At 41.8% G+C, this 25,237-nt stretch overlaps 2 protein-coding genes across 13 annotated transcripts in view; both read right to left on the bottom strand.

The window, feature by feature from the left end:
- Positions 1-1,349: 1,349 nt before the first annotated feature.
- On the bottom strand, positions 1,350-11,032 carry PAIP2 (poly(A) binding protein interacting protein 2). The gene is made up of 4 exons (XM_052771899.1): positions 10,877-11,032; positions 6,324-6,483; positions 3,734-3,913; positions 1,350-2,441 (listed from the first exon to the last, which is right to left on the bottom strand). The coding sequence occupies exons 2-4, from the start codon at positions 6,459-6,461 to the stop codon at positions 2,376-2,378; spliced, it is 384 nt and encodes a 127-aa protein (XP_052627859.1). The 5' UTR covers positions 6,462-6,483; positions 10,877-11,032; the 3' UTR covers positions 1,350-2,375.
- A 3,703-nt stretch (positions 11,033-14,735) lies between these two features.
- Positions 14,736-25,237, bottom strand: part of MATR3 (matrin 3) — a 27,937-nt gene continuing 17,435 nt past the window's right edge. For 11 of the 12 annotated variants that reach the window (XM_052816063.1, XM_052816062.1, XM_052816060.1 and 8 more), the window contains 9 exons: positions 25,008-25,133; positions 24,255-24,380; positions 23,895-24,065; positions 22,463-22,594; positions 21,031-21,074; positions 20,174-20,564; positions 18,135-18,528; positions 17,412-17,533; positions 14,736-15,804 (listed from right to left, as the gene is read on the bottom strand). In XM_052816063.1, the coding sequence (XP_052672023.1) occupies positions 15,754-15,804; positions 17,412-17,533; positions 18,135-18,528; positions 20,174-20,564; positions 21,031-21,074; positions 22,463-22,594; positions 23,895-24,065; positions 24,255-24,380; positions 25,008-25,133 (1,557 nt within the window). In that variant the 3' untranslated portion in view covers positions 14,736-15,753. The remainder of the gene's footprint in view (positions 15,805-17,411; positions 17,534-18,134; positions 18,529-20,173; positions 20,565-21,030; positions 21,075-22,462; positions 22,595-23,894; positions 24,066-24,254; positions 24,381-25,007; positions 25,134-25,237) is intronic. The other variant, XM_052816061.1, reaches the window with a different exon arrangement.

The following is a 25,237-nucleotide window of genomic DNA, read 5'->3' as shown; positions in this document are numbered from 1 at the left end:
CCCTTTTGGTCAGCTGTGTCCCCTCCCAGCTTCTTGCCCACCCTCGGCCTGCTTGCTGGGGCCAGAGCAAGAGCAAGAGAAAGCCCTGATGCTGCGCAAGTGCCGTTCAGCAACAGCCGAAACACCAGTGTGCTATCAAATCTGTTTTAGTCGCAAACCCCAAACACAGCAGTGCAGGGGCTGTAATGGAGAACAGTAGCTCCATCCTAGCAGAGACCATTGGGAAGTTCACCTCTTCAATAAACCTCCCGATGTTGTATAGTTGGCTGGGATATAGCAGGGAAATAAAAGCAAAGAAACCAAACCATAGTTGGGCTGGCTCGCTCACAGCAAGCTGGCTCCTAGCAGCAGCATTCAGTTGCCAATCACCCCGAGCTAATCGCACCCGGGCTGAAACTCCAGGAGGAAGCTCACCAACAAGCAACTGCTGCCAGCCATGCAGGGGTTCGCTGGTGAAACTCCCACTCCAGCTAAAAATAAGCCGGGGCATAGTAGTATGTTATTTCCTGACCTTCTGTCTTTAGGTGCTCGAGTCTAAACTACCTCCAAGTTAGTGGAAACGCCAGAATAGTTTTGCTGCTTCTATGAAGGCCAGATCTCAGGTTAGGAAAGGGGAAGGTAACGCTTAGTAAGGAGCCCGGGATAATTACAATTAACATTTTGCAGAGCAACAGCAAAATGAGTTGGTCTGACTGAATTCCTCTAAGAGGGATTCTTCCATCTGGAGCAAGACTGATGCAGCGATGTGGTTACGCTGCAGGGTTATACCTGCGTAAAGGCTTCATCTCACTCTTCCCATCCTGCAGTACTGCATAATTTCTGAAGTGTTCCCATTTGGTTTAATTGGAGCTTAAAAGAAAAAAAAAAAAACCAAAAAGATATTAACAGCGAAGCTGGGCAAAGTTATGAAGCAAGAGTGGATCAGACTGGTTTCTGAGGACTGCTGGAGGCTGTTGCTGCAGCCACACAACTCACCCACAGCCTCCTGCAGCTCTCAGGTTTACAGGACTGAGAGCACCCCAGTTCCAACAGCCACCGTGCCAAAGCGTCCGACAGCACGCTTTATATAGTGCCATCAGCTGTTAACTAGGACTGCCCGTGCTGCCAGCAGCAGTGGAGCTGAACTGGGATTAGCAGTGGTGAGAACGAAGGAAAATATGCCCAGGCAAGTGCATAAAGTGGGAGGAAAGAAATAAAAGAGCAGTCGGAGTTCAACCTCAGGTGGGTATTTTGGGCTATCATGTTACAAACAGCCTTACAGGCACCATATCCATAATGTCATCCCTTTCCTCTGCATGCTGCCAAATGAGTTTCCATGTGAGATGCATATTCATGAGACAGCCACCACATCAGTTCTACTATTATTTATTTTTTTAAATATTTTTGAAAAAATATAATTTTTTTACAATATTTTCAACTTAAACACTATTCACACTGAACACGTATGGCAGCTTAACCTACCCGAATATGAAGTTTAAGAAGCCAAAACTGTTCTAGCTTTATTAAAAGAAAAAAAAAAAAAAGTTGTTGTGCTGTAGACTATTGTGTAGTGATGATTAAACAAAGCAAGGGAAAAGCACCACTCAAATCACTAATGCTAGGGTTTTCTTGGTTAAATCCAGCTATAATAAAGTTGTATGCTAAAAGTTACATAGGCAGTGCTATGCACATATCTGGGTTCTTGGAAGAAATTGTGATGAAACTCACATCTCCTTTAACATAATCAGGAAGTGAAACATTTCTAACATGATAACATACTGCAAAGTACAGGGAATTTCTTCCTTCCAATTGCTTGGATGTTAGTTCAGTAGCTGAGATCTACGACTCTGTACAGGTCTGTAAAATTTCTGTTAAATCTCATGCTGCTTAAAAGGAGCATGAAGCTTTTTAAGGGGAAAAATTAACATTAGTAACAATACTGATATTTCAAAGGAAAGTTAGCTAATTTGCCTAACAATCAGATATCCTTGCTTTCATTTTTAAGTTAAGGCATTATCAGGTGCAAACTAGCACCAGTTAACACATCTTTAGTTAAAAACAGACCATCCATAGCAAATTCCAAGTCCTATTTAAAAAGACAGAGTCTGCAGAAGGTTTTATAAACGTGGTACTTTGTCTCAACTTGACTGGTGCTTCTTACCTCACTGCCTCCTTTGCAGAAAGCCAGGGCCCAATTATGTTTCCATTAAACTTTTGACAGATTTACTTAATAACAGTCTCAGCACTTTTATTGAGCATGCAAGACTAACAAAACTTTGGCAATGCATAAGTGTAACACAGTGACAAGAAGAGAGAGCTTTTACAATTAAATCTTCTAATACTGGCTTCACAGTGTGGAAATTGTGCTACATCCACCAAGAGAGGGCCCAGTCTACTCAAATATTTAAGTACTTCACCCCAGGAACAAACTCCTTTGCGTTTGGATTCAGATTACTCTTGACCTGAGGAAAGGAAAAACAGAAGTCTAGTTGAATCATTATTTTCATCTTCCATTTTCAAGCTGAATACAATTCTGGGCAGACAGCATTAAGAACAGTTTATGGACTTAGAGTAACAGTCAGGCATATAATCGGGTTTTTGCATATACCAAAAGTCTCTATAATTGCTAGAAAAGCCCACTCCTCTGTGCTAGTACCTGAATTACCCATCCTTCCTTAGCACCACCTGGACATTTCAGTCAGATGAGGGCTCAGGGAATACGAAACAAGAAAACCACAGGCATGCATCACATACAGCAACTTCGCTTAATGCTGAAATAGCTTTTTCTGAAGTTGAGCTGTTAAACGTGCCATGAGGCTTTTAGATCTTGGTTATTTAAGCAAGAGGAGACTTGTTGCAGGAACTTAAGCCGCTTCTGGGAATTTAACATATACGAGCGCTGTATTGATTTTTTACAATTCTATGTCTGTGACTACCCAGTCCTCTCACTTGGTAAGCTGCTGCTCTACAATGTCCTGCTTTGTCCACCTGTTATAGGTGGGCAGCCAGCACCTTCAGAATGAGCTCTTTATCACAAAGAAATGGAGGATTAGGCTTTTGTGCTCTTGAGTCTAAAACTGCTGCCTGCAGCTGCTTAAGCTTGGAAAAGTAGGAGTTTGCACCTGAATTTCACAGCCATTGTGTGACACGATGGTGTGGGTTTTGTACTCTGTATCAGTAACTTCGTATTTTGTTAGGGAAAATATGTACACACTGCCCTTTCCTTTTAGTTAAGCTCTGAACAGAAGTCATAGAGCAAGAAACAGGGAAATGATCATAGTTTAGCTGCTTTCCTCTTCCTTAGGATTTCTACAAAGAGATCTGCTATCGTTCACATGATCCAAACCAGACCTTAGAATATGGCTCGCACCTACCCAACATGTAAGTGTTGACAGATGCTGAATTAAACTTTTGCAGTCCTGTCACCAAATGGCACTTCACAGGGTCAGCATGCTTCGCTCACTGCCTTTCTTTCACAACATGGTATGCATACCCAAAGCCACTTGAATTTATGCCATGGGCGAGGAAAGGCACCATGCGGTTATGAAGAAAATCACTGAATAGGTCACATCACTCAAGGAAACATCCCTTGCCCAACCGTCCCACATTTCCCCCTCCACCATAGCCACAGATGGTTTAAGAGTCTCCGGCCTACATGTAAAGGATTTTCTCTAGCCATTATCAGCAACAAAAATCAGCCTTGGACAAAGAGAAGATGTCAAGTTTTAGAAATATGATGAGAAACTGAATTTACCACCAGATCCTCCAGTGATGAGCTGTCACTGATAACAAGGTCATTGAACTGGTCCTGGATTTGATCCATTGTTTGTGGGAGATCACGGGCTGGAATAAACCATTCATGCTCCTCCTCTTCTTCCAGCATCTCCTGGAAACAGCGCTCAATAAATTCTTCTTCCCACAACTCCTCTTCGATCTATACAACGAGAAGAAACCGCTTCATCAGCAAACTTACTGAGAGCCTGTGTTTTCATCCCAAGGTTTGTGCACCTAGCTGACCTTCCTTCTAGCTATGCAACAGGACTTCTAGCAGAACACCATGCTTGTGCTGCAGGAAGGCAAGCAGCTTTGATTTTTTTAATGTAGAGAAGTGCTTGGAACTTGGGCTGCAGTTAAAAGGGAATGGGAGGAGAACACCCCAGCCCTAGCTGTTCCGTTTGCAGCTTGTTATGAGCTCAAGGAGAAGGAAAATGTTAGTTTCAGCTGAAAATTTCAGTTGTACCAACTAGTCTGGACTAAACTGACTGCAAGTGTGAGGAAGGGAACCAGGGACAACACATGCAGCCAGGCACACTCCCTCGGTAAGTGTCCTACAAGATTCTTGGGGAAAAACACAACCACTGTCCATCACTTTGAATAAGGAACAAGCAGCACCTCCTTGGCTGTAGATTATGTGTTCACCCAGTGTAGTTCTCCTAAGGAACTCCACATGATCTTAGCAGTTGCTAAGAATGCTGACCTGCTGTACTACACACAGGACCCATCAACAGAACTGACACGCATTGCAAAGATTAAAGGAAAGTTTTGCTTGGTTGTTCAGTAAACAAGCTTTTGGAGGGAGTTCATCCTGACAAATTTTCCATGTCCTGCATCGCAGTACTTAAGAGTGGAAAGCAGGGAAACAGAAGCTGGTGTGAATGACTTGCCAGACATAAGGGAGCGGAAAAATGATTCAAGACATGTTTAAAAGTTCACTCAATGGAAGCTCGAACAAGTTTTCCTATCTATCCTTCACTCTGAAATCAAACACGTACTCGATCCTAAAGTGGAAATTAGGTTACGTACCACAAGTACCAAATCAAAAAAGTTAATGCCAGAGTTCGGGATTCCTATAAAATCCAGGTCCCCTGTGCTTGGGGCAAACACACTCACCAGCTCACTTGGTGCTCAAGACGCACAGCTTTGGGGAACAGGGACTCATCACCATATGCTCTAAGCCTGTGTCCGGACAATTCAAACCCCGCATGAAACACTGACTTGGTGATTTCCCCAGTAAAGCACTCCAGCAGGGACAGCGGTCTCCAATCAATCCTTCTTGTGAGGCACTGTCTCCATCCTGCGTGCAGGTAAAATGCAGCCGTGGGCACGCAGCCACAAGCTAGTATTACAGCAGGGGTTGCCCAGCTCCAGGTTTTTTGTTACATGGTTGTATACCTACAAGTGCCTCCAATGGCAGCTCCAGAAGTACTAAATAACATTTAATTCCCCAAACGTCTTGAAATTAATATTGCCTCTTTGTATTTTCCAGCCCAAGTTTAACTTGTTCAGGTTCCCACAGAGAGATGTGCCTACAGTGGCAGGCGACCAGGCTGCCACATTGTGTTTGCCTGCCTGAATAAGACCATTCTCCCCTCGTGCTCCCACTTTTCCTCTTCTCTGAAAATGAAGTCTGTACCTGAAAAATACTTTATTCATGGCAGAACTCTCAGCTGCTTCCCCAAGAACTACACATCCTGTATGCTAACTACAGTACAGCCCCCAGGAGGAAAAACCCACCAAACAGGAAACAACACTGAGACCATCCTAGCATATTGCACAAGAGAATTTAGATTTTGCAAGCAACCTGAATTTCAGATTACGTTTGTGCCCTGCTGGCACCCTAAAGAGAGAGCAACAGATGTATCCTATTTCAGAAGCTCAGACTTCAGCACAGCCATACTGTGCTGGAGTGCAGAGAAAGCAGCTACCTGAGTACAAAGATCAAGTTTTGATTAAGAAAGGGGCGGTGGAAAAAGGTAGGCTGTTCCCAGCCTCCAAAGGAGAGAACTGCGTCCAGATGCAAGGTGAAATATGAAGTCAAGGCTTCCTTCCAACCCAATTGCAAAGGCCAGCCGTAAGACACTTAAGTATTAAGCAACAAAGAGGACTGTCACCCAACAGCTACATCCACCAACTCCCTTAGGAACAACAGCCCTGTTGACGAGGCAGGTATGCACCTGGACGTATCCCGTTCAGAACTACAACAGCGGGCATGTTTGCACATGTAAAACCTCCGCAACTCAGCAGCCTAGCAAGACCTGTCCCTTCCAAAGTGCCACATAAAGTCTGTCAACTATTTTTTTTTTTCTCCCTCCTGCAGAAGTAGGGAATCAATGGATACATTAGAACATGTTGCACTTACCATATTTTCCATCAAGATTACAGAAAATAAGTATTTATTGCCAGAGAAAATGTTCCCCAGGATTATTTTAGCAAGCCTATCTTAAAAACCCCTTTTCTAAAGGATTCCAAGGCTTGTACCCCAGTTGCTAAGCCACAGCGCCTCCCCCTTCAGCTAGAAAATGGTAAGGCACATCACAAGACATTTATCGAGGGAAATTACTTGCCTGCCTGTTAAATTCCTCTTCGTTCTCCATCCACATGTACTCCGCAAAGGGATTGTCATCTTCATGAGAATGACCATTTATAATCACATCTTCACTGATGATGCTTGGGCTAGTACTGCTGCGACTTGGATCTTTCATGGCTGCGTCTTTGTTTCGAAGTCTGCAATTAAGAAATGTGGTAATTAAAGATGTGCAGATTCGCTCATCACCCTGCTTCTGCATAAGCCTGGCCCAAGGGAAGGCTGCACCTGTATTTGAAGGTCCCAGGTAGCCTTGCAGTGACTGTAGCAGAGGAGCTCTGCTAATCGCAGCAAGTAAAAAAGTATCAGAAACACCATTTCCATTGTATGCAAATTCGAGTGACAAATTAATTTCCCAAATTAAACCTCACCAAATGCCAAGCACCAAGACCAATGAAAAGTGACAGGAAAAAACCCCAGAAAGCATGCGTACTTGCCAGTAGGAAAGTATTTAAGGCAACGTTCAAGAAACAAAAGGGAAAATTTGTTTTCCAAAATACTTTTAAAACTCCCACCCAAGTTTCAGCAAACTCCCCTGGAAATGAACTGCTCAGCATCCATACTGTTTCAGAGGTGGTGGGCAACACTTCAAGGGGAATTTCCAAGGATATCCACAGTAGGGGAAACTTCGGCGTGACTTTTAGCCTACCCAAATTCAGTTACAGGATGTTCCATGTGATCACATGAACCAACTTTCACAGCCATCTCACCGCTGGGAAACCTTGCAAGCGAGGCAGAAACCATTACGCACCGATTCCTCACAGAGCCAAGTTGGCACAACAGTTCTTACAGCTACTTCGTTAGCAAAAGCCCACTGATGGGGAAGCTTCAGGTAAAGAACACCATAAGGCATTGGAAGACAGTACGTGCTTGCCTGTCATCCCACTTCATTAATATGGATTGAGTCACACCTGAAGAGCACTCAGCATTTCTGCGTGTCCATGATATGTGATATCACAACATGCTGAACTCAAGGAATGAAGGTACAGTTGGCAAACGTGTTTGTTCCACCTAACCACCGCCAAAAGCAGGACAAAACCTACATTTGGTCTGAATCCTTGTCATAAGAATGGTATTGCAGCCTTTCCATCAGGCCTGTGTGAAGCTTGTAACTCTTGAGTTCAGAGACCCAAGTCTGCTCACAGCCTGGGTTCTTACTGGAAATCTTATTTGTGTTGTAAAGTAACTGAGACAATACTGCTGATTTTCTTATACCATGCTTAAGTACAGGTATTAATACTGGAAAAGCTGAGTATTTTTAGATACCAATACTGGCAGTATTAAATATTTTGACAACAGTATACAAAACCTGTGAGGCAATGAGCTCAAAAAAAAAAAAAAACCAAACCAAAAAACCCAAACTTGAATGATTTTCCAGTGCTAAAAATTCACAATGAAACGATGCAGCAGTAAGTATTTTTATTTTATTCACAACTCGATGTTTTAGCTCACTGTCTGCAAACCAAAAAATGACTTATTTGGAGAAGAGGCTATCAAAATATGGCCTCCACTGGCATTAGAGTACAAGGGCTTATCACATAGCAGCTCATATTTCTCTTTGTATTTCAGTTGGTCCTATCATCTGTGGAATTAATGCAAGTTTTGGTTCAAAATGTATTCTTGATAATAGCAGGTCAAAAACCTGCCACATCCAAAAGATCAATTAAGAAAAGCACAAAGAAAAAGGAACTTGCCTGGTTTGCTCTATTCAAGGTTTTTAAATCAAAGGCAAACCCAAGTACGGAAGTCACTTTAGCTCCTTAGGAAGTACAACAAATGAGACAAGAACCCGGGTATTCTAGCAAGAGAAAACAGGTTTTTTTTGATGTTCTTTCAAAACAAACTTGCAAAGGATTATTGGCAGCATTTAACGTGAAACAGGAAAAGACATTGCATTTAACACCCCAACTCAAGCTTGAAATTGCTTTAAGTAACTTCAGCTGTTCACAAGCTAACAAACAGGATGGACTAAAAGAAATAAAAGACCTCAGAGTCTAAAAAGCCTGATTTCTTCTTTTTTTTTTTTTGTTTTTTCTTTTTAAATAGTGGCAAGCATTTTCACCTTGGTTTTGTGGAGTAATCTTGACATTAATATTCCACTAGGCTTTCTGCGCACGAACAATTTACACTACAGGTGAATAACTGCAAGGTTACTGTAAGGTACTCAGGCCACATTCCAGGCAACTTCTGTACAAATAAGACAGCACCTAGACAAGTCCATAAAGTTAAAAATAATAATTAAAACACCCCTACTTGTTTGTGTGAAAGCTTGAAAGGTTAATTTGTTGAATCATGGGCAAGTTTTCCAATTTCTTAAGTTTCCCATAGAACACAAGCCATTTGCTTTAGGAGGGAGGGAAGAGAAGTGCAGTGTTTCACATTTGGACTGAAACAACTTTTTCCATTACTGCCCAAGGACGATGTGGATCATTATCTTCGAGAAAGATCCAAGGCTCAGCCTGAATATCTGAAGTTTATCTGATGAAGCCCCAAGTCCGCTCATGTTTTCCCACAGGAAAACACATCAACTAACACTTACCCTGCATGAACGGTTAGGAAGCCCCAGGCCAGTCCCTTACTCGCAGCACTCCTTGTAATTTGATTTTCTGTAACTTGTAATAAAATACACTGTATAGGGAGCTTTCCATTTCAAGATACAAACCAGTTGGCTTTCTGTGCTTATTTGCGAGGACAAGATTAGTCTTGTTTCACTGGTATTAGATACAGGCTTTTTAGTCAAGAGCTACAGGCAATTCTGAGGAGATCCAAATGCCGCTTTAGTCTTGCAAAAAGTCACAATCTAAGAAGGCTGCTGCAGAAAAGAAGCCACAGTGACAGGCTACACTACCATCGTGAATAAAAATAATACATTTTCCATCTGGGAGTAGGTGGAAAGCAGAGGATCTCGAAGCTCCTTACACTAGAACAGGAAACAGAACATTAGTAGTGCTAAGGAACAGAAAATACGGAGAATTTTGCCATAGTCCTATGATTTGCAATCCAGCCCCAAATTATTCCAGGATTTTGCTGGGGGGTGGGCGTGATGCAGGAAGAGCAGTGTAAGTGCATAAGGAAAGACAGAAAAAAAAAATAGGATTTTTATCTCAGGAATTATGTCAGAAATTAAAAAACCTGTAACAGTAGGACTTTCAGTTGACTCAAAGTGTTTTCTGCATGAAGTGTGGAACTTGTTACTGCAGAACATCATTAAGGTCCATTAATTTACCCGCTTCTCTTAATTCTGCTGCATTTATAGCAATGAAGAACCCTAGACTGACCATCATTAAAATTCAAAGCTTTGCGATTGAAGATTTTGCATTTAAACCCCAACCACAAAAGAAGATTATCTACCGCCTACTTCAGAAGATAAGGTCAACAGGCCTAATTCCGTATAGCAAAACCCAGGTCCTTACCCTTGACTGAAAAAATCCAGAGGAATAAATATGAGGTATTTGCTTCAAGCACCCAAAAGCAGCAGAGAACAGCGAGCAGCACATTAGGACTTTAGTAGCAGCTGAAGTTTAAGCAAAGCTGTTTTAGTGCAGCAGGGAGTACTTTGAACTTCTGCAGAAGATGGTGTTATTTGTTTATTAACTAGCGATTACTCTTGTGAGTCAGGAGTGCTGGCCAAGTTCCTCGTTATCTAATTAGATTAGCAAGCGGCAGTTATCAAGCGATTATACTCCGTATAATAAATAGATTTCTCAATCGAATCCGTGAGGGATGCCAGTGCTGTCCGACACGAACACTTCAAAGCACCGCGCCGGAGCTGACTTGAAACCAGCCGACTGGCGCAGCGGGCCAGCACCGAGGCGTGAAGAACCAGCCGGCCGTCACGGAGCAGGGCCCCGGCAGAGAGGGGCAGCTCCCCGGGGCCGGGCAGGCACGTCTCCGGGGCGGCAGGGGGTTCGCTCCCCGAAACGCCTTTCTCGCTGCCGGCGTTTTCGGTAGCGGCGACCGCCGCGGCCCGCGGAGCCGCCTGGCTTCAGCCAGTAAAGCTTCAGCCGCTCTCCCCCGACACCATCTCGGTTACGGAGGCGAGGCGGGGCGGGCTCTACCCCTCCCGGGAGAGCGGCCGCGTACCGGCCGTGGCGAGAAACGCCCGGGAATCGCAGACAGCCCCCAGCTCCCGCCGCGGGTGGACCCAGCCCCGCGGCTCTGCGCCTGAGGAGCCGCCCGCTTTGTTCGCCCGCAAGGGCCGCCCCCGCGGCGGGGGTGCCGTGCCGTTCCGTGCCGTTCCGTTCCCTCCCGTCAGGCCCCGCGCCGCCGGAGCGCACCCCCCCCCCCCCCCCCCCCAGGACCCGGATGGAGCTGGAGACAATAAAGACGGCGCCACGGGGCGGCCCCGCCGCGCAGGCCACGCCGCCACGGGGGGCGGGGGGCAACGACGACGGGGACGACGACGACACGCACACGACACGCTGAGGGACGGACGGACCGACCGGCCGACGGACCGACCGCCGCCTCAGGGGAGGGGGCGGCTCCCCCCCGCGGCGGCGGCGGCGGCGGCCCGGGGCTGCGCGCCCCCCTCACCTGCGCGCAGAGGGAAGGACCGCGGGTGCGCAGGCCGGCTCCCAGCTGCTCCGCCGCCGCCGCCGCCTCGTCCCCCGCTCCGCTGCCGGCTCCGCTCCGCGCCCGCCGCCCCGCTCCCCTCCCAGCGCCGCAGCCCGCCGGACGTGAAATCACTTCCGCTACCTGAGTGACCTCACAGACGCCGCCCCCTTCTCCCCCGGAAGCAGCCACGGCCGGGCGCGGCCGGCCGGCCGGCAGCCCGGGCGGAGAGGCGGCGCGCTGCATGCCGGGATGCGCAGTCCTTCCGCCCCCAGGGCCGCGCCGCACGGCACGCCGGGAGTTGTAGTTCCGCCCGGCTGCCATTTTGCGCGGCGGCGCGGGGCAGGCCGGGAAGCGCAGTCCCGCCGGGGCAGGGCAAGCCGCCATCTTGTGGCGCCGGCTGGGATGGAGGCGCCGAGGGGCCAGTCGTGCTAACAAAGAAGTAGTCCCCAAACACCACCGCCCCCCCCACACCCCGCTTCCAGGGCAAACCTGCCCCGCTTGCAGCGGCACTAGTGCGCGGCCGCGGGCAGGGAAAAGGCCGTGGGGAGCGCTACCACACGAAAAACCTGGCCCTGCCGTGCCCCCAGGACTCCCGAAGCTTTTCCAGCCTCCCTCGGGGGCCACCGGCCGGCCTGGGGAAACCACTGAGCCCTGGGCTTCACGGAGGAAAAAGAAATTTAATACTTTCTGAAAAACACACCCGTTTACAAAACAAATGTTTCCGCACTAGACTCGTGCATTTTTAAGGCTTTGTATTAGGCAACGCAAATGAATGCTCTTTTCTGGAACCTACGTTAAGTGCCCGGACTTCAACCCTATTTACAAAATGGGTCGAAAAAGCAATTTTTTTATTCTCCTTTGATTCTCCCCCCCCTTTTTCTTAAAAGTAAGGCAGAACTGATTTTTTCCTTCAGACACCACCTGCTAAAACCAGTGCGCAGAGGTTTTAGCAACGATCAGAGCCATGCTGTGCTCCTCACTGCATTTACCCATCCTCTCAACTACTCTGCCTAGGTACAAGCTTTTCCAGTCCTCTCATCTTCACAATCTCCTAAAAACCAAAGGAACTAGACACTGACAAGAGTTAAAAGCCCCTTTGTTCCATCCAAGCCACAGATGAACACAGTCCAACTTGATCTGGAGTCAAAACACAGCATCACAAAACCACCTCCACTAACAGCCGCCTGGGTACGACAGACTCGTAAGCTAACCACCACAAAAAGCAGGAAATCTACCCCAACGGCAAGTTGGGACACGTATGGCAGAAAAATGTTTTTATGTGCAACTGCAAAGCCCAAAAGTGTGCGTTACTGAGGTCTAAATTGCACAGAAATAAGTAACCTTGGATAACCCCAAAATCCATTAGTGGTTGAAGAGTTACCATATGCGAACAGGTTTTTTCAGGCTCAAGAACAGTTAGTGAGCTAGCAACGTACAGACCAACTTGCTCAGCGTAGCTCTTTGTATTACACCACCTGTTAGGCTGCAAAGTCTCCTGTGCTATCAAAACACTCGCGTAGGCTGCTTGTGAGCAGGAAAGGGGCTATCTGAGGGTAACAATTTCATTAACATTTCTCTGCTCAGCCCCTTTACTGCCTTCCTCCTAAATTTTAGTAAGGGTTGGCCCACTCTACAGAAAGTTTTGGTTTTCTGATTTTCCAGGGACATATTCTCCCTTAAATCAAGCTTTTTATACTGATTTTATTAGTCACCATTACTGACTCATTTCCAGGGCCTAAGTGCTTTCTCTAGGGCCTGTCATATGCCCACTAAATGCTTACCTTCTAGCAAAGTACAACCTCAAAATAGCCCTGTAAGGATCATCCTTTAAAAAAAAAAAAAAAAACTACTATGCTCTTACTTCCACCACTTTAGTAAATTCAGCACAACACGTGGTTTTCTTATCTATAATGGAGGCTTCTCTTTCTACTTATTTCCCCCAGTGTTCGGCAAGCCTAGTGCCTTTTGTTGCACCTCTGCTGAACTACCCACACGGCAAAGAGGCAACAGCCTCCAGGGTTACTCTTCTGAGCTGAAATTTACGTATGAAAGCTGGCATCTAAATTGCAGAGCCTGTTTAATATTTCACTCGAGTCTCATGCTTTGTGTGATTTCCCCTCGCCCCCTTACAGTGCAGATACAGTTATTTCCAAAGAGTAAGCAGCCCATGGCAACACCACATATCAATTGCCACCAAAGTGTGTTCCTGGCATCTGTCCTCAAGATCAAGTTACTCTGATGCCTTCATCAGAAATTGTTGCAAGGCATGTATTCTCTCTCTGTCCTTTGCACGTAAACAGATGTTTTGCAGAAGCAAATTAGGAAAACTTACTTTCCAATGTATAGAAGCATCATGTTGCACATGTGCAGGTGCTAAGATTTACATACAGCTCACCAAGGTTTTGAAAGTACATGCATTAGACAGCTAACATCCGCTGATACTAGCAACAAGAGTTGATGGGAGCAAGGGGTTTTCTGACTCTGAAGCTGGACTATGCCACAATTACTTTATGCCTGGGAATTCTTTACATTTAGACACTAAACATGATGCAACATCCTCCCACAGTTTAATTCCCAGCAGTTACACAGGTTAGCATTTGCAACAGACCGAGCACACTAGGTGCAAGATCACTGAACTGCACAGCTATTTAAGATGCAGGTAATAGCTAAGGAAAGGTTACTTTAAAAATAAAACACACAGAACTGTAGTATTTCAATACATTAATCTTGACTGCCATGTTGTAAGGAAACTTAAAATGCTTGGGGGAGGTAGAGACCTTCAAAATAAATTCTTATCTACCATCTTTAGAGAGACAGGGGATGACTGCCAAACATCAACTGACTGCTTTGAAGTCAGGTCCTCCACTTGGCTGATGAACTCAGCAGCCTCTTGGAGACAGATGAATGACAAATGTCATCATAAGCAAGCAGGGGTCCAAGTACATCCTTGTGACTTCATCAAAATAGAACTGACTACAGGGCTGCTGCTACTTGTGCTTTCTTTCAGGGGCCTAGGAAAGCTGTAGTTTTAAGACTGTATCACTGCATTACACTTAATTGATTTCATGCAAACTCAAACAAAATTTTGCATAGTAATGAGTGCCACGTAGAAAGCAGTAACAGTGCAAGAATGAGTCACTGCATGATAAAATTTTGTCATTTGGATAGGCTATTTAAATAAAATCTGCAGCTTTAGCTGCTTATTAGCATTTCACCACTCTCTATACAGACAGTCCCCAGAGAAACTGCTACTATCACAGTAGGAGATATTTGAAATTACACTTAATTCTTGCACAAAAGGGATCGCACACCTCCCCTTTTTGTGAGGATGCAACAGCAGAAACTTAAAACTGGAAAGACAAGGTATCAAGACTTCACGTCCACAAAATACACCATCTTGTGTCTGCTAGATGTATCTGCTTAAGTAAATTAAATTCATCAAGACTCAGCCTCCTACATTTGAAAACCCTTCTTAGCACTGAAGCCTCCCTGTTGGCCAAGAGGCTCAGGTTGAAAGAGTTGTCCCTAGTCATTTTTACCCACACGAATGTGATGATGTGCCTTGAACTTCAGCCTTGATGAAAATACCATAAAACTCAAGAAATAAAACTGTCAGCAGAATATACCTACCAGTGTTTTAACAAGTGGTATTTTAATTTGTTTGGAAACGAAAGAGGTTTTAGGAAAGAGAAAGAAGTTATGCAGTAAGGTGCTAAATCACAGGTGTTAAAACATGCAAATTTTAAAAAGACAGCTAGAGTTTCAGTGTGGTATCATGAACACAGGAGTAAAGAGTTCAGTAGACACATTGGTTAACATGCCAAACATCTATAACAAATTACTGTTGCCTAGCTTTGTTTATTGGTAAATCACTTTAGTAACCTGAATTCACAAATAAGCAGTAAATAACAAAAACTACAGATAAACACAGGTTACACATGCAAATTCCTGTTCACATATCACATGTGCAGGTACATTAAGAGCACAGTTCTAAAGATTCTTGACGAAACCAGATTTTAACAAAAACTGTTTTAAAATGCAGGTATGAAAAAATTACATGTGAAGAATATAAAGATACCTTTTTACATTTCAGGACTCAAATGCTGCTTTTGAATATACTAGAGATGTATGACAGCTACAAGATTCAAGTAAAAGCAGGAAGAGCTCAAGGAAATAATACTGGTCAGCGGAGAATGGGCATTTACTTTTCACTAAAAATACACAGAATAGCTGAATAGGAAAGTCTATCAAGAGCTTAGAAAAAAAATCACAAAGTTGTAAAGCTGACTAATCACTAGTTTTCCTATTTGCTATATAACAGCAATGACATTAAAAGAAACTGCAATTCAACAATTAAAAATGCAACTTACATTTAAAGCCTTCTCAAAAGTGAAATGCAATGACAGCCTTACACTCGAAATTAAATATCTGCTAGGCTCAGACTGAAATATGGAATGTTCTAGATAAAATAAAAATACAGTGTTACTTTTTATTTTTTATTGAGAATGGAATTGAAAGACAATTTCTGAACCTTGAAAGTAGTAAATTTCACTTCAGTGAAGTTTTCTTCCTGTAGATGAGCTTTCCACAAGGGTGCAGGATTTTTTCTTTAATAGCTTGAAGTGTCAAAACGAAAACTTGTTGCCATTCTCACATCAAGAACAAATTTTTGTCATTAACTTAACTGCATATGCTTTTTTGCTACAACATTTAACACATGAACAGACCTATAATGCCTACTGTATTTCACTAAAACAAAAAAAGAATACAGTATTTCCATCTACTACTTGTACTGCTTTTAAAAAAGATTAACATTAAAAACAAAGCCACTGTTTTCCTTACATCCTTCCTTCCTTTTAAGCTTCTTTCTTTTGCCTGTGGTCTTCTGCCATTTTATCCAGAATTTTCTGTCGAAAGAAAGCAATCATATTTTGGATATATTTAAAGAGTTTCTCACAATTGCAACATCAATAATAGAAACATAAATCAAATTTTCAAGTTGTAAAATCTGTGAATATTAACTGCAAAGGTCATAAATAACAAGACTGGCACTTCTCCATATACTGAAGTGGAGCTCTCCCGAAGCACATTATCATTATGTCACTGAACATACAGCTCGCCACCAGTAAACACCAAATGGCAGCCTCTGCAAGCATTTACCTGGCCCTGATGTTAATGCCTTCCTAACAGGCCGGCAAGACAAGAGAATTACTTTCCATTTTGTCATGGACTTGTGACAGCGATCGTGCCACTTACCTGGTTGGAATTTGCCATCTATAAAACCAGGGATAAAACATCTCCCCTCCCTAGAGAAGGGTTATTTTGGAAATTTGAGGAATTTGTTACCACTTCGATGACATTTGGCAGCAATATCAATTCATCTATTTATTTACTTATTGGTCTCAAAGTGAACGAGACTCCCAGCTAGAGAAGTGCCTTGCCATTGTCAAACAAAAGCTGCATTCCCCCCTCTTCTTCCCCGATTGTAACATTGGTGTGGTTTTAGAAAGTCATTCAACAGCAGCTCGCTAGTCATTTGTGCCATGGAAAAAGCAAATCAAATCATGTTTCATTTAAATAAGTGATAAAGTTAATAAACTGGGATTATTTCCCCCACTTCCCCTTTTACATCAGGTCTTTAAAGTCCCATAATCAGGTACCTCAATGGAAAAAAAAAAAAAAAAGCTATGGGTGATGGATGAGGTGGGTTTTTCTCACTACAAGATTCTGCATGGTAATTGATTTTCTGATCTACTCCTCAATGATGTTGTTTGCTTTGTGACATTTATTTGTGCCATCTGCCTTCCAGGGCCCTGTATTTGTTGAGGGTTGCCTATTATTGCAAGGGAGAAAGCAAACGTTTTGAGTCTGAGATGCCACCTTCTTTTCTATGGAACCCCCAGGGTTTGTTTTCAGCTCAATAATCAACTGGTATGAAATCAATTTATGTGAACGCTACATTACTATTAGAATTTCGTTTAGGATTTCCCTTCCTCAGAGGTGACATTTAAAAGCAGCTCACAGTACACAAAGATACAGCAGCAGCATTATCATTCATGCCATGCAATCATGTGATACCTAATCCAATTAGAAACTGTAAAACACGCTCACAAAATCAGAAGTTGCAAATACGGATTTTTTTTTTTTTTTAAATATATAAAAACTTCAGCTTAAGCTCTGTTGACTGGTTAAAAACACTCAAAGGGACAACTGGAAGGGATTTGAGTCATCTGTGTTTACTCTGCACCACTACTAAGCCTGGCCTTTACTCCAATCTGAATGTCCTCTTTAATCCAAATTTACAAAAAAATGCTGAAGCCCATCTCTAAAATGTGTATCCTGAGTATTATTTTCACAAGATAAAGTTTTGGAGAGGTCTAGCTTGAGTTAAAAGTTATAGAATAAGCCAATTTCCACTGCCTGAATGCTTTTTTTTTTCCTCAGTCCAGTCTCATTCAGATCTATTCCCCAGGAAAGAATCACGCCATTTAAAATGAACAAGTTTTTGCCTTACCTTCAACTTTTGATAATGAGGAAGGCTGCTGCAATGGGTCTTTTTTGCAACATCTTCATTTGTGTAGAACAGGGAACACAATTTGCAATAAAACCCTGTTTTGGGTACCACATAATTCACACCTAGAGAAGTAAACACCACAAAATAAACTAAGAGATCTACTCTACATCATTTCTTTTAATGTCATATGTCATTTCAGCTAAATCTTAAAACCATAATTCACTTTACATTAAAAGCTGCTTTATCTTTAAAAGTCCTTGGTTTAGTTTAGTCAAGCCAGGGCCTAGTAATAACTAAATATGTGCAGGCTTTTTTTTTTTTTTTTTTTTAAATTTAAAAGCAACCTTTCAGATTAAGGGTCCATTTTATCAGTTCTTTCAAAAGAACTAACAACGTTTTGTCATCAGTTTCTGAGTATTTAGTATGAATCTGAACTATTAACCACTATTGTGCTTTGTGCTATTAATGGAATTTGTGTTGCTAAAATATACCTCTTCCAATTTAACTTCTGCCTAAGGAAAGTGTTATGGAGAACTGCATGAAAATAAGGGAAAAAAAGAAAATACTAGGGTTAGGGGAGGAGTGAAGAAGGGGAGAAGAGTGGGAAGCCCTAAAATGAAAGGCTCAGAGGCAATGCGTTGCCAGAAATAAAAGTCAAACGAAATGAGAAATGCTACTGCAATGCACAAAGACATATTTGAAAAAAAATGGAAACAGCCTTACCAACAGGAATGTTTGGCTGGTATGGCCCAATCCTAAATTCATCTGGAACAAGAGGTTTCTCTTGGACATTCTTCGTTTCCTGTTCATCCTGGGTGTCTGTATTTTCATGGGCATTTTTCTCAGTATCTTGTGCTGTTGTGGTATCAGAAGCTTCAACAGCTTCAGCCTTCGAACTATCTTCGGTTTTGGTTCCATTTTCTAATGTTTCATTTTCCTGCTCTGGCTCCTCAATCTTGTCTACCTTGATTTCTGCCAAACTATCATCATTTTTGCCAGCAGATTTTACTGCCAAACCTGACTTGCGGAGTTTTTGATGATCCGAGTCTTCTTCATCACCAACCTCATCTAGAGTGACAAAGCCTTCCATGCTCCGCGGAAAGCCACCCACGTATCGCTGTTGAAAAAATGTTTTCCTCATGTCAGCTTATTCTTAAATGTTTCCCTCAAACTGTCTTAAGTTTCAGAAGAGAAATATCTTCTCCAAATTCCCTGGAAAAGTGCTTAAATTCTTCCTTCAAGACCTACCTCACTCATTCAATATGTTACTCAAGCATGCAGAAGTGTAACAAGCCCTTTTTAAATGTACTCCACTGTCCCAGAACCAAGTGTTCAATTTCAGAATAAATTTTTTTTTTTTTTGCATCATGAGGGTCCACTGTTTTATCATATGAACATGTGATCTTCAACTTGAGAATTTCAGTATCTTTTTGCTATATTCTTACTTTGAAAGTCCTTCTAACATGAGTATTTTAAGTGGAAGTAATTTTGGAACACACAATTTTTGTTTCTATTCGAGACAGTCCCACAAGATCCTCAAATTCATGCCTGCATAAAAGGCAAAACCTTACCAGAATAATTCTGTGCCCACTAATAGTATGAAAGTTCATAAAAAAAATAATTAAGAGCTTTTTCAACCAGTGGAAAGCTTGGAGCTTCCACATTAAAAAACAAACAAACAAAAAAACCAAAAAACCACCGAAACTGGAGTTTTCTTAAAATCCAGCTTCATTAAAAGACAGCAGATCTGTCTGAATTCTGATGTTTTTGAAACATTCCTGCTGATAGGGAGTACTACTGAAACAGCATCAGCTTTACAGCTGTGCTCTAAGAATGTAGGTCTTCAAGGAAGCAAATCTGGGTTTTGAGGCAGTTTATCCTAACAGATACCCACATAATAAGAAATAATCACTGCCATTTGTCTTGGCAGTATTAATCCCAACACCATGTAAGTAGCTTCCTGATAGAAGGATCCCCCAAAATTGAAAACCATGCACACTTCATTCATTAAGAATAAGGAACATGCCTTACTTTTTTGCAAAACAACATTCCAAGTCAATAAATTTACTAAAACTTTGCATGCTACTCCACATAACCAAGTATAATTAAAAAGCAGCTGGTAGGACATAAAAACCCATGAGAGTATGGGCTCATCTGGTGAGAGAAAGGAAATTCACAGCAAGTAGCCTATGACTGAAGACACCTTGAAACCAATTTCTGCCCCCCCCCCCCCCCCCCCCCCCCCCGAAATGGGCCTTGGCTAACCACAAATGGACTCGCCTACCTTTCTGGCCAAGCATAAAGTGTAGATGTATGTACAATTTTGTCCAAGTCTAGATTAGCCTCAAGTCCCAAATATATAATTTTTTGAATGTCATTGTTCTGCTCTATGCTCAAACTACAGCCAGTCTCACAAGAAACTGCTCAGGAGAAAACAGTTCCTGGCTGCTTAGTATTAGTCAAAAAAGGGTTGAAGAGAAAGGCAAGAAAAACCCCAGGAAGCGACATGGGTAGAAGCCCACAAGTTAACAGTTTCCATCAAAACAGAAACAGCGATTTATAACTGATTCCCTTTGCAAGTTGCATCCAATGGCATCTTCTATTTTCTTCACAGGAGCTTTAACACCTGTTTCTCTTCAGACAGGTGTGCCATGCATGTGCTTTAAAGGCCCACAGAAAAAGATCTCAAATAGGGTGTACTGTGGTGTGCTATTTAAGTTACACAGGGTTTTCCACACTCAGGTACCTTGCTATATGATTACCTTTTTAAGCTTCTTCTTTGTTGCTGGATTGGCCACAACATTCCCCTCAGTTTTTATGGTCACATCATCAGCTGTGTCCTTTTTTTCTTCAGTAGTCACATCAGCTAAATTGGCAACATCTGCATCATCTCCTGCTGAGCTGCCACTTTCTAACAGTGCTGCTGCTTCCTCCTCATCCACTAGCAGCTCATCTTCAGATTCAAGGAGTAAACTAGGCTCATCTTGGTCTGCCTGTTCACTGCTTTTAGCACCCAATGGCTCAGCAGCATCATCTTGTTTCTCCTCTTTCACTTTTTCTTCTACACTGCCACTTTCAGGTTTCTGAGTAGCATCTGTTTTAGACTTCTTATCACTTGGAGAATCTTTGCTGTCTGGAGAGTATGTTCTCTTTCTGTAAAGAGCAAAGAATACTTGCTTGTAAACCTGAAGAGAGCCCAGAAATGACTAAAAAAGGTAGGTTCTATTTTTCTAGACAAGCCTGAAAAAGATTGTGGTTTAGTCCAGAAAATGGAAGGTTGAGGAACCTTGAAGGATACCATTCTTCAAATATGCAAAAGGCTGCTGCAAGGAGGAAGTGTCCTTACAAGACAGGACAAGTGTTCATGGGTTTAAATTGCAGGAAGGTAAGGCTAACTAAGGACTGGAAAAGATTTCCTGAGGAGCCTGAAAAGGCTGTGAAATCTCCATCATTAGAGGAAGAGGGTAGGTAGCATATTAGAAACAGTTAATCTCATGGCACAGCAAACAACAATTTGATCTCAGAGCTTGCCTGACTTCTTTTGTCTAATTCTATACTCTGGATAAGGTATTTTCATATTTTTTTAAAAGAACGTTATGCTTTAACAATAGGAGATTACCTAGTTTTATCCTTTTTCAGCAGTTCAACTCCTTTGTTTGGAATCTAAAATAAAATTAAAAAGAATTGTAAGTCACAGTAGAGTATCATTTATACAACTGTTGCAGCATTAATTCAGACCAGACAGCAGAACCTAGCCAAGTGCTTCCAATTATGTAAATCCACAGGTACTCTTACCATGCCCACCCACCAACCAATTAATAAACTGCTATTAAGTTAGACAGGACATTACCAACCTAGAAATGCCATGTCTTTATTCACAGTAATTATCAGTTATTAAATACAAAACAAATGGGAAATCCTGCTCCAGAAAAATCATATACAATTCCCCTTTTGTTTATGAACTGATACAGTGTGGTGCAGGCAATGGCACAAATCAGTCTTAATCTATACCCTTCTCCCTATCATTAGTGGTGGGCTACACAGACTGCTTTAGCAGGCTCACAATGCTTCACGTATTTATGAGTTACTGAACAAGGAATTCCACTTGCGTGGTAGTAACACGGAAAACTATTCAATGCATTGGTTAAGTATTTGAATTTGCCAGGAAGTGTTCATTTTTGGTGCATGATCATGTGCAATAGTAAGATTTCTTCATATTCCACAATAGAAAGCTTATGTTTTTATGACACAGCTTGACAGTTCAGATTTCTCCTGCTTTTCTACCTAGTGTCCTAGTCTGATGGACAAAGTCTTGTAATTGCAAGAGTAGCCTGGTGTTATGTCAAAAAAAAAAAAAAGCTATCATCCAACCCTGCAAATATGCAGTTACAAAGTAAGTTTTGACAAAGCTTATTCTTACAAATTAGATCGTAACACAGTCTAGCTATCTAGGTAGTTGGAGTTAGTGTCCACAACAGGGATAAAAAGCTTTCTGGTGCTAAAAAAAAAAAGGTTTTGGACAGCATCCAACACAGGAAATACATTCTGTTGTAATACTTCATAGTTCAAAACGGAGTCCCTAACAACATTTTGTCTTTTTTCCTGTACACAAGAGTACATGTACAACAAAGTGGACAAACCAACCAGCAGCTGTGAAAAGCCAAGAAATAAGCATACAATGTATGAGTACAGAGTTCTGCCACTCAGCTTGATTTTACTCACTGATCTTTTTTAGAGGAGCCTGAGAAAAAAAGAACCCACATTACAGAACGTTCTAAATGGAGATATTTTAATCAAAATCTACACCAATTACTCTAAAATCTGAATTCTAGTTGTTTGGTTTTTGTTTAATCTGAAAGGAAAATCCTATTACTTTGTTCTAGGCCTCATAACACCACACTCATGCTAAGTAACTGCACTTAAGGAGCCAGAAAATACTAAAGGGAATCCTTCCATTTTACATGTGGCACTGAATATTCAGTAAGTGATAACTGTCTTCTACTTCACTTTACACCTTCAACTACAATTAAAAAACTAAACCCACTACTTACCCTTAACACCAGTTTCTTGTATTTTTCAGATAAATCCACTTTCACACATCTGCCTTGGAACCAAAGCGCTTTGTTGGCACAATGCTCAACCATAGCTAAAGCATCTTCTCTGGTCTCCATCTCAATGAAAGCCTGAAAAGATTAAAACACACATTAAAACCGGACTATGAAATACACAACACTTTTGCAGGCAAAGCTATTTAACTTAAAACACAGCGTTTCCAAATGCTGAAACAAAATTATGAGATTCAGCTATATTCAGCTATCTTCAAACTAGCCGTACATATTAGAATTTACCAAAGTGCTCTATATATCCAAGCTATTCAATTCAGTAATATCTGCCACACAGAAAGTTCTGAAATTAAACAACAGGCATTTAAATAACCTGCAAAAAAAGGTCACCATAAAGTAAAATATGATTCCAAATAAAAAGCATCTGGACAATGAAACACATTTATTTGGTGCTTAAGTATCTGGGAATTCCAGGGTAGCTAAGAAACTACCCCAGTATTTTATTTTTCGAGAGAAGCCTGAAACAGAAAGGCAGCAACTGCTGGTCTATAAGCCCTGCTTTGTGAGGTGTTCCTCCAAGAAACAAGCCTATGACACACAAGTTTGCTGAACAAGCTTTTAAAAACACTGGGCTAGAGTATCATTGGCAGACAGAAGAAAGCTGTTTCTGCATCCAGCTTAGACAGCAAGGGATTTTATTTTCTAGTGAAATAAGGTCAGGGAGGACTTCCTAGGGGTCATACCATAGATTCAAGTAATTTTTCACACCACAAGTGTGGCATTACAGGATTCAGACATTCATCTCTCTGAAAAAGTGCTGGAATTTCCTATTTAACTCAAGGGAGCAACAAACTGGGACAGCAAAGTTGAAAAAAATTTAGAACTAAATACTTTAAACCGCTGTGTATTTATAGAAACCATGTACATGCACATCCAAAGCCTTTTACTATACACATGCAATGCACTATCTTCAAACTTTTTTTTTTTTTTTTTAAGTTAGAGCGCCACAGCAGGACTGCTTTTGTTTAGTTTTAAAGAATGAAAAATAAAGGGTAAATGAAAGAAATGTGTAGTAGTGGAATACATTTGTTAATGTTTCCTAGGTAGTATTTTTTCAGCCTTAAAAAAAGTTCCAAGACTCCCGGAAATCTGCATAACAAAAAATTAAGCCTCAGTGCTAAATATATGTTCTTCAGAGCTGAGGCCTATTCTTTCTTTTTTTTAAAGCAGCTCACATTACAGTAACATTTTGCAGTATGCTAGATAGCAAAACACCACCTACATAGGCCTCTAATAATCTCCATATCTATGCTAGAACAGAAAGTCGACACATGCACCAATTAAAGACACATCATTTCTTCACAGTTAAAAAAAACTTAGTTTCAAATTTTCACACATGTATGTTCCTATGGTCAGTTACCTGGCTTTTCATTCTCATGAGTATGTAGTTCTTAATTTTTCCATACGGTTCAGCCAGTTTGAGTACTGCGTTGTCAGAGTATCCCGAATGAGGTAAATTGCTGAGGTGAATCACACGACCAAGTTCTGGTTTTGGCGGCTCAGTTTTTTGGTCAGGTTTACCCTCGGGTTTCTAAAATTAAGTGGGAATGAAATTTTTTAAAGTAGATACTACATAAAATATACATGGATGACTGTCCTTTGATTAAGTTGATACAGCTGAGAAGTACATGAACTAAGAATAACTTAAATGCAATGGCCTCATAACACTGACTGCCCTAGATTAAAATCAGGCAGTGTTAAAAAAGCAGAAGTTTTTTACCTTTATTCTTTTGTATTTCTGTGACAGGTGGACTCTGACTGGTTTACCAAACACTAGCGCAGGTGTTGTTGAATAGTATTCTACTGCAGCCTGAGCATCTTCTGTGGTCGACATTTCGATAAACGCCTGAAGTCATATAAAAACAAATTAAGCACTATTCCTTCAAGAATTAGTATTTTTGTTTAAAATCTCAAGCTCCTCCTTGCTTTCCTGTAAAAACAGCTGCATCAAAAATGAAAATTGCCTTTTGGTTACAACATTAACTGACCTGCAGAACTTCACATGAATTTCACATACTTTATTTAGGTGCACAAACAGAACTATTTAGTTTGTTTACATTCCACCTAGATTTGGATTCAGAACATTCAATTGCTTCCTGCTTTTTCTATTCTACGGTATCAGCTTTTCCACACTCCAAAATACGACACACTGTATGATACAAACTAAGACCAAGTAAGTTTTCAGAGAGTATTAGAACAAGAACAGAATTTGCAAGCATAGTGTATTTTTGAGAAAGCTGTGAACAACAAACAGGAAGGATTTTTTTTTAGCAATATTTAAGTTAAAATGCAGTACTACAGCATTTCTGCAAAGAAACATAGTGGTCACTCTTCCTTTCACATGTGACCTTGGTGACACGTGCCATCTTGCTTGGTAGCTGAGTAAGTCCTTTTACAAAAATTAAGCTCAGACAGTAAGCATACTAAAGACACCAAACAGCACCCACAGCAGTACTAAAAGGCCTAATCTTACCTCATTGATTTTGTTTAGAATCAGATGATTTGTAATTATTCCAAATGGTTCAACAAGCTGAAGCAGCTGATATCTCAAGTTCTTTCCCCTCTGGAAATCCATGATGTGAACAACTCTGCTTGTTTCCTGTTGAAGACAAAGCATGCATAAACATGAAAAGAAAATGTGTATCAGCTGACCTAAACAGAAAGTCTGTCAAGGCTCAGCTCTACTTGTTTTTTTTTTTTTTA

This window comes from Harpia harpyja, chromosome 20, assembly GCF_026419915.1.
Source record: "Harpia harpyja isolate bHarHar1 chromosome 20, bHarHar1 primary haplotype, whole genome shotgun sequence".
NCBI classification, from domain to species: domain Eukaryota; kingdom Metazoa; phylum Chordata; class Aves; order Accipitriformes; family Accipitridae; genus Harpia; species Harpia harpyja.
This window is presented reverse-complemented; position numbering and strand designations above follow the sequence as displayed.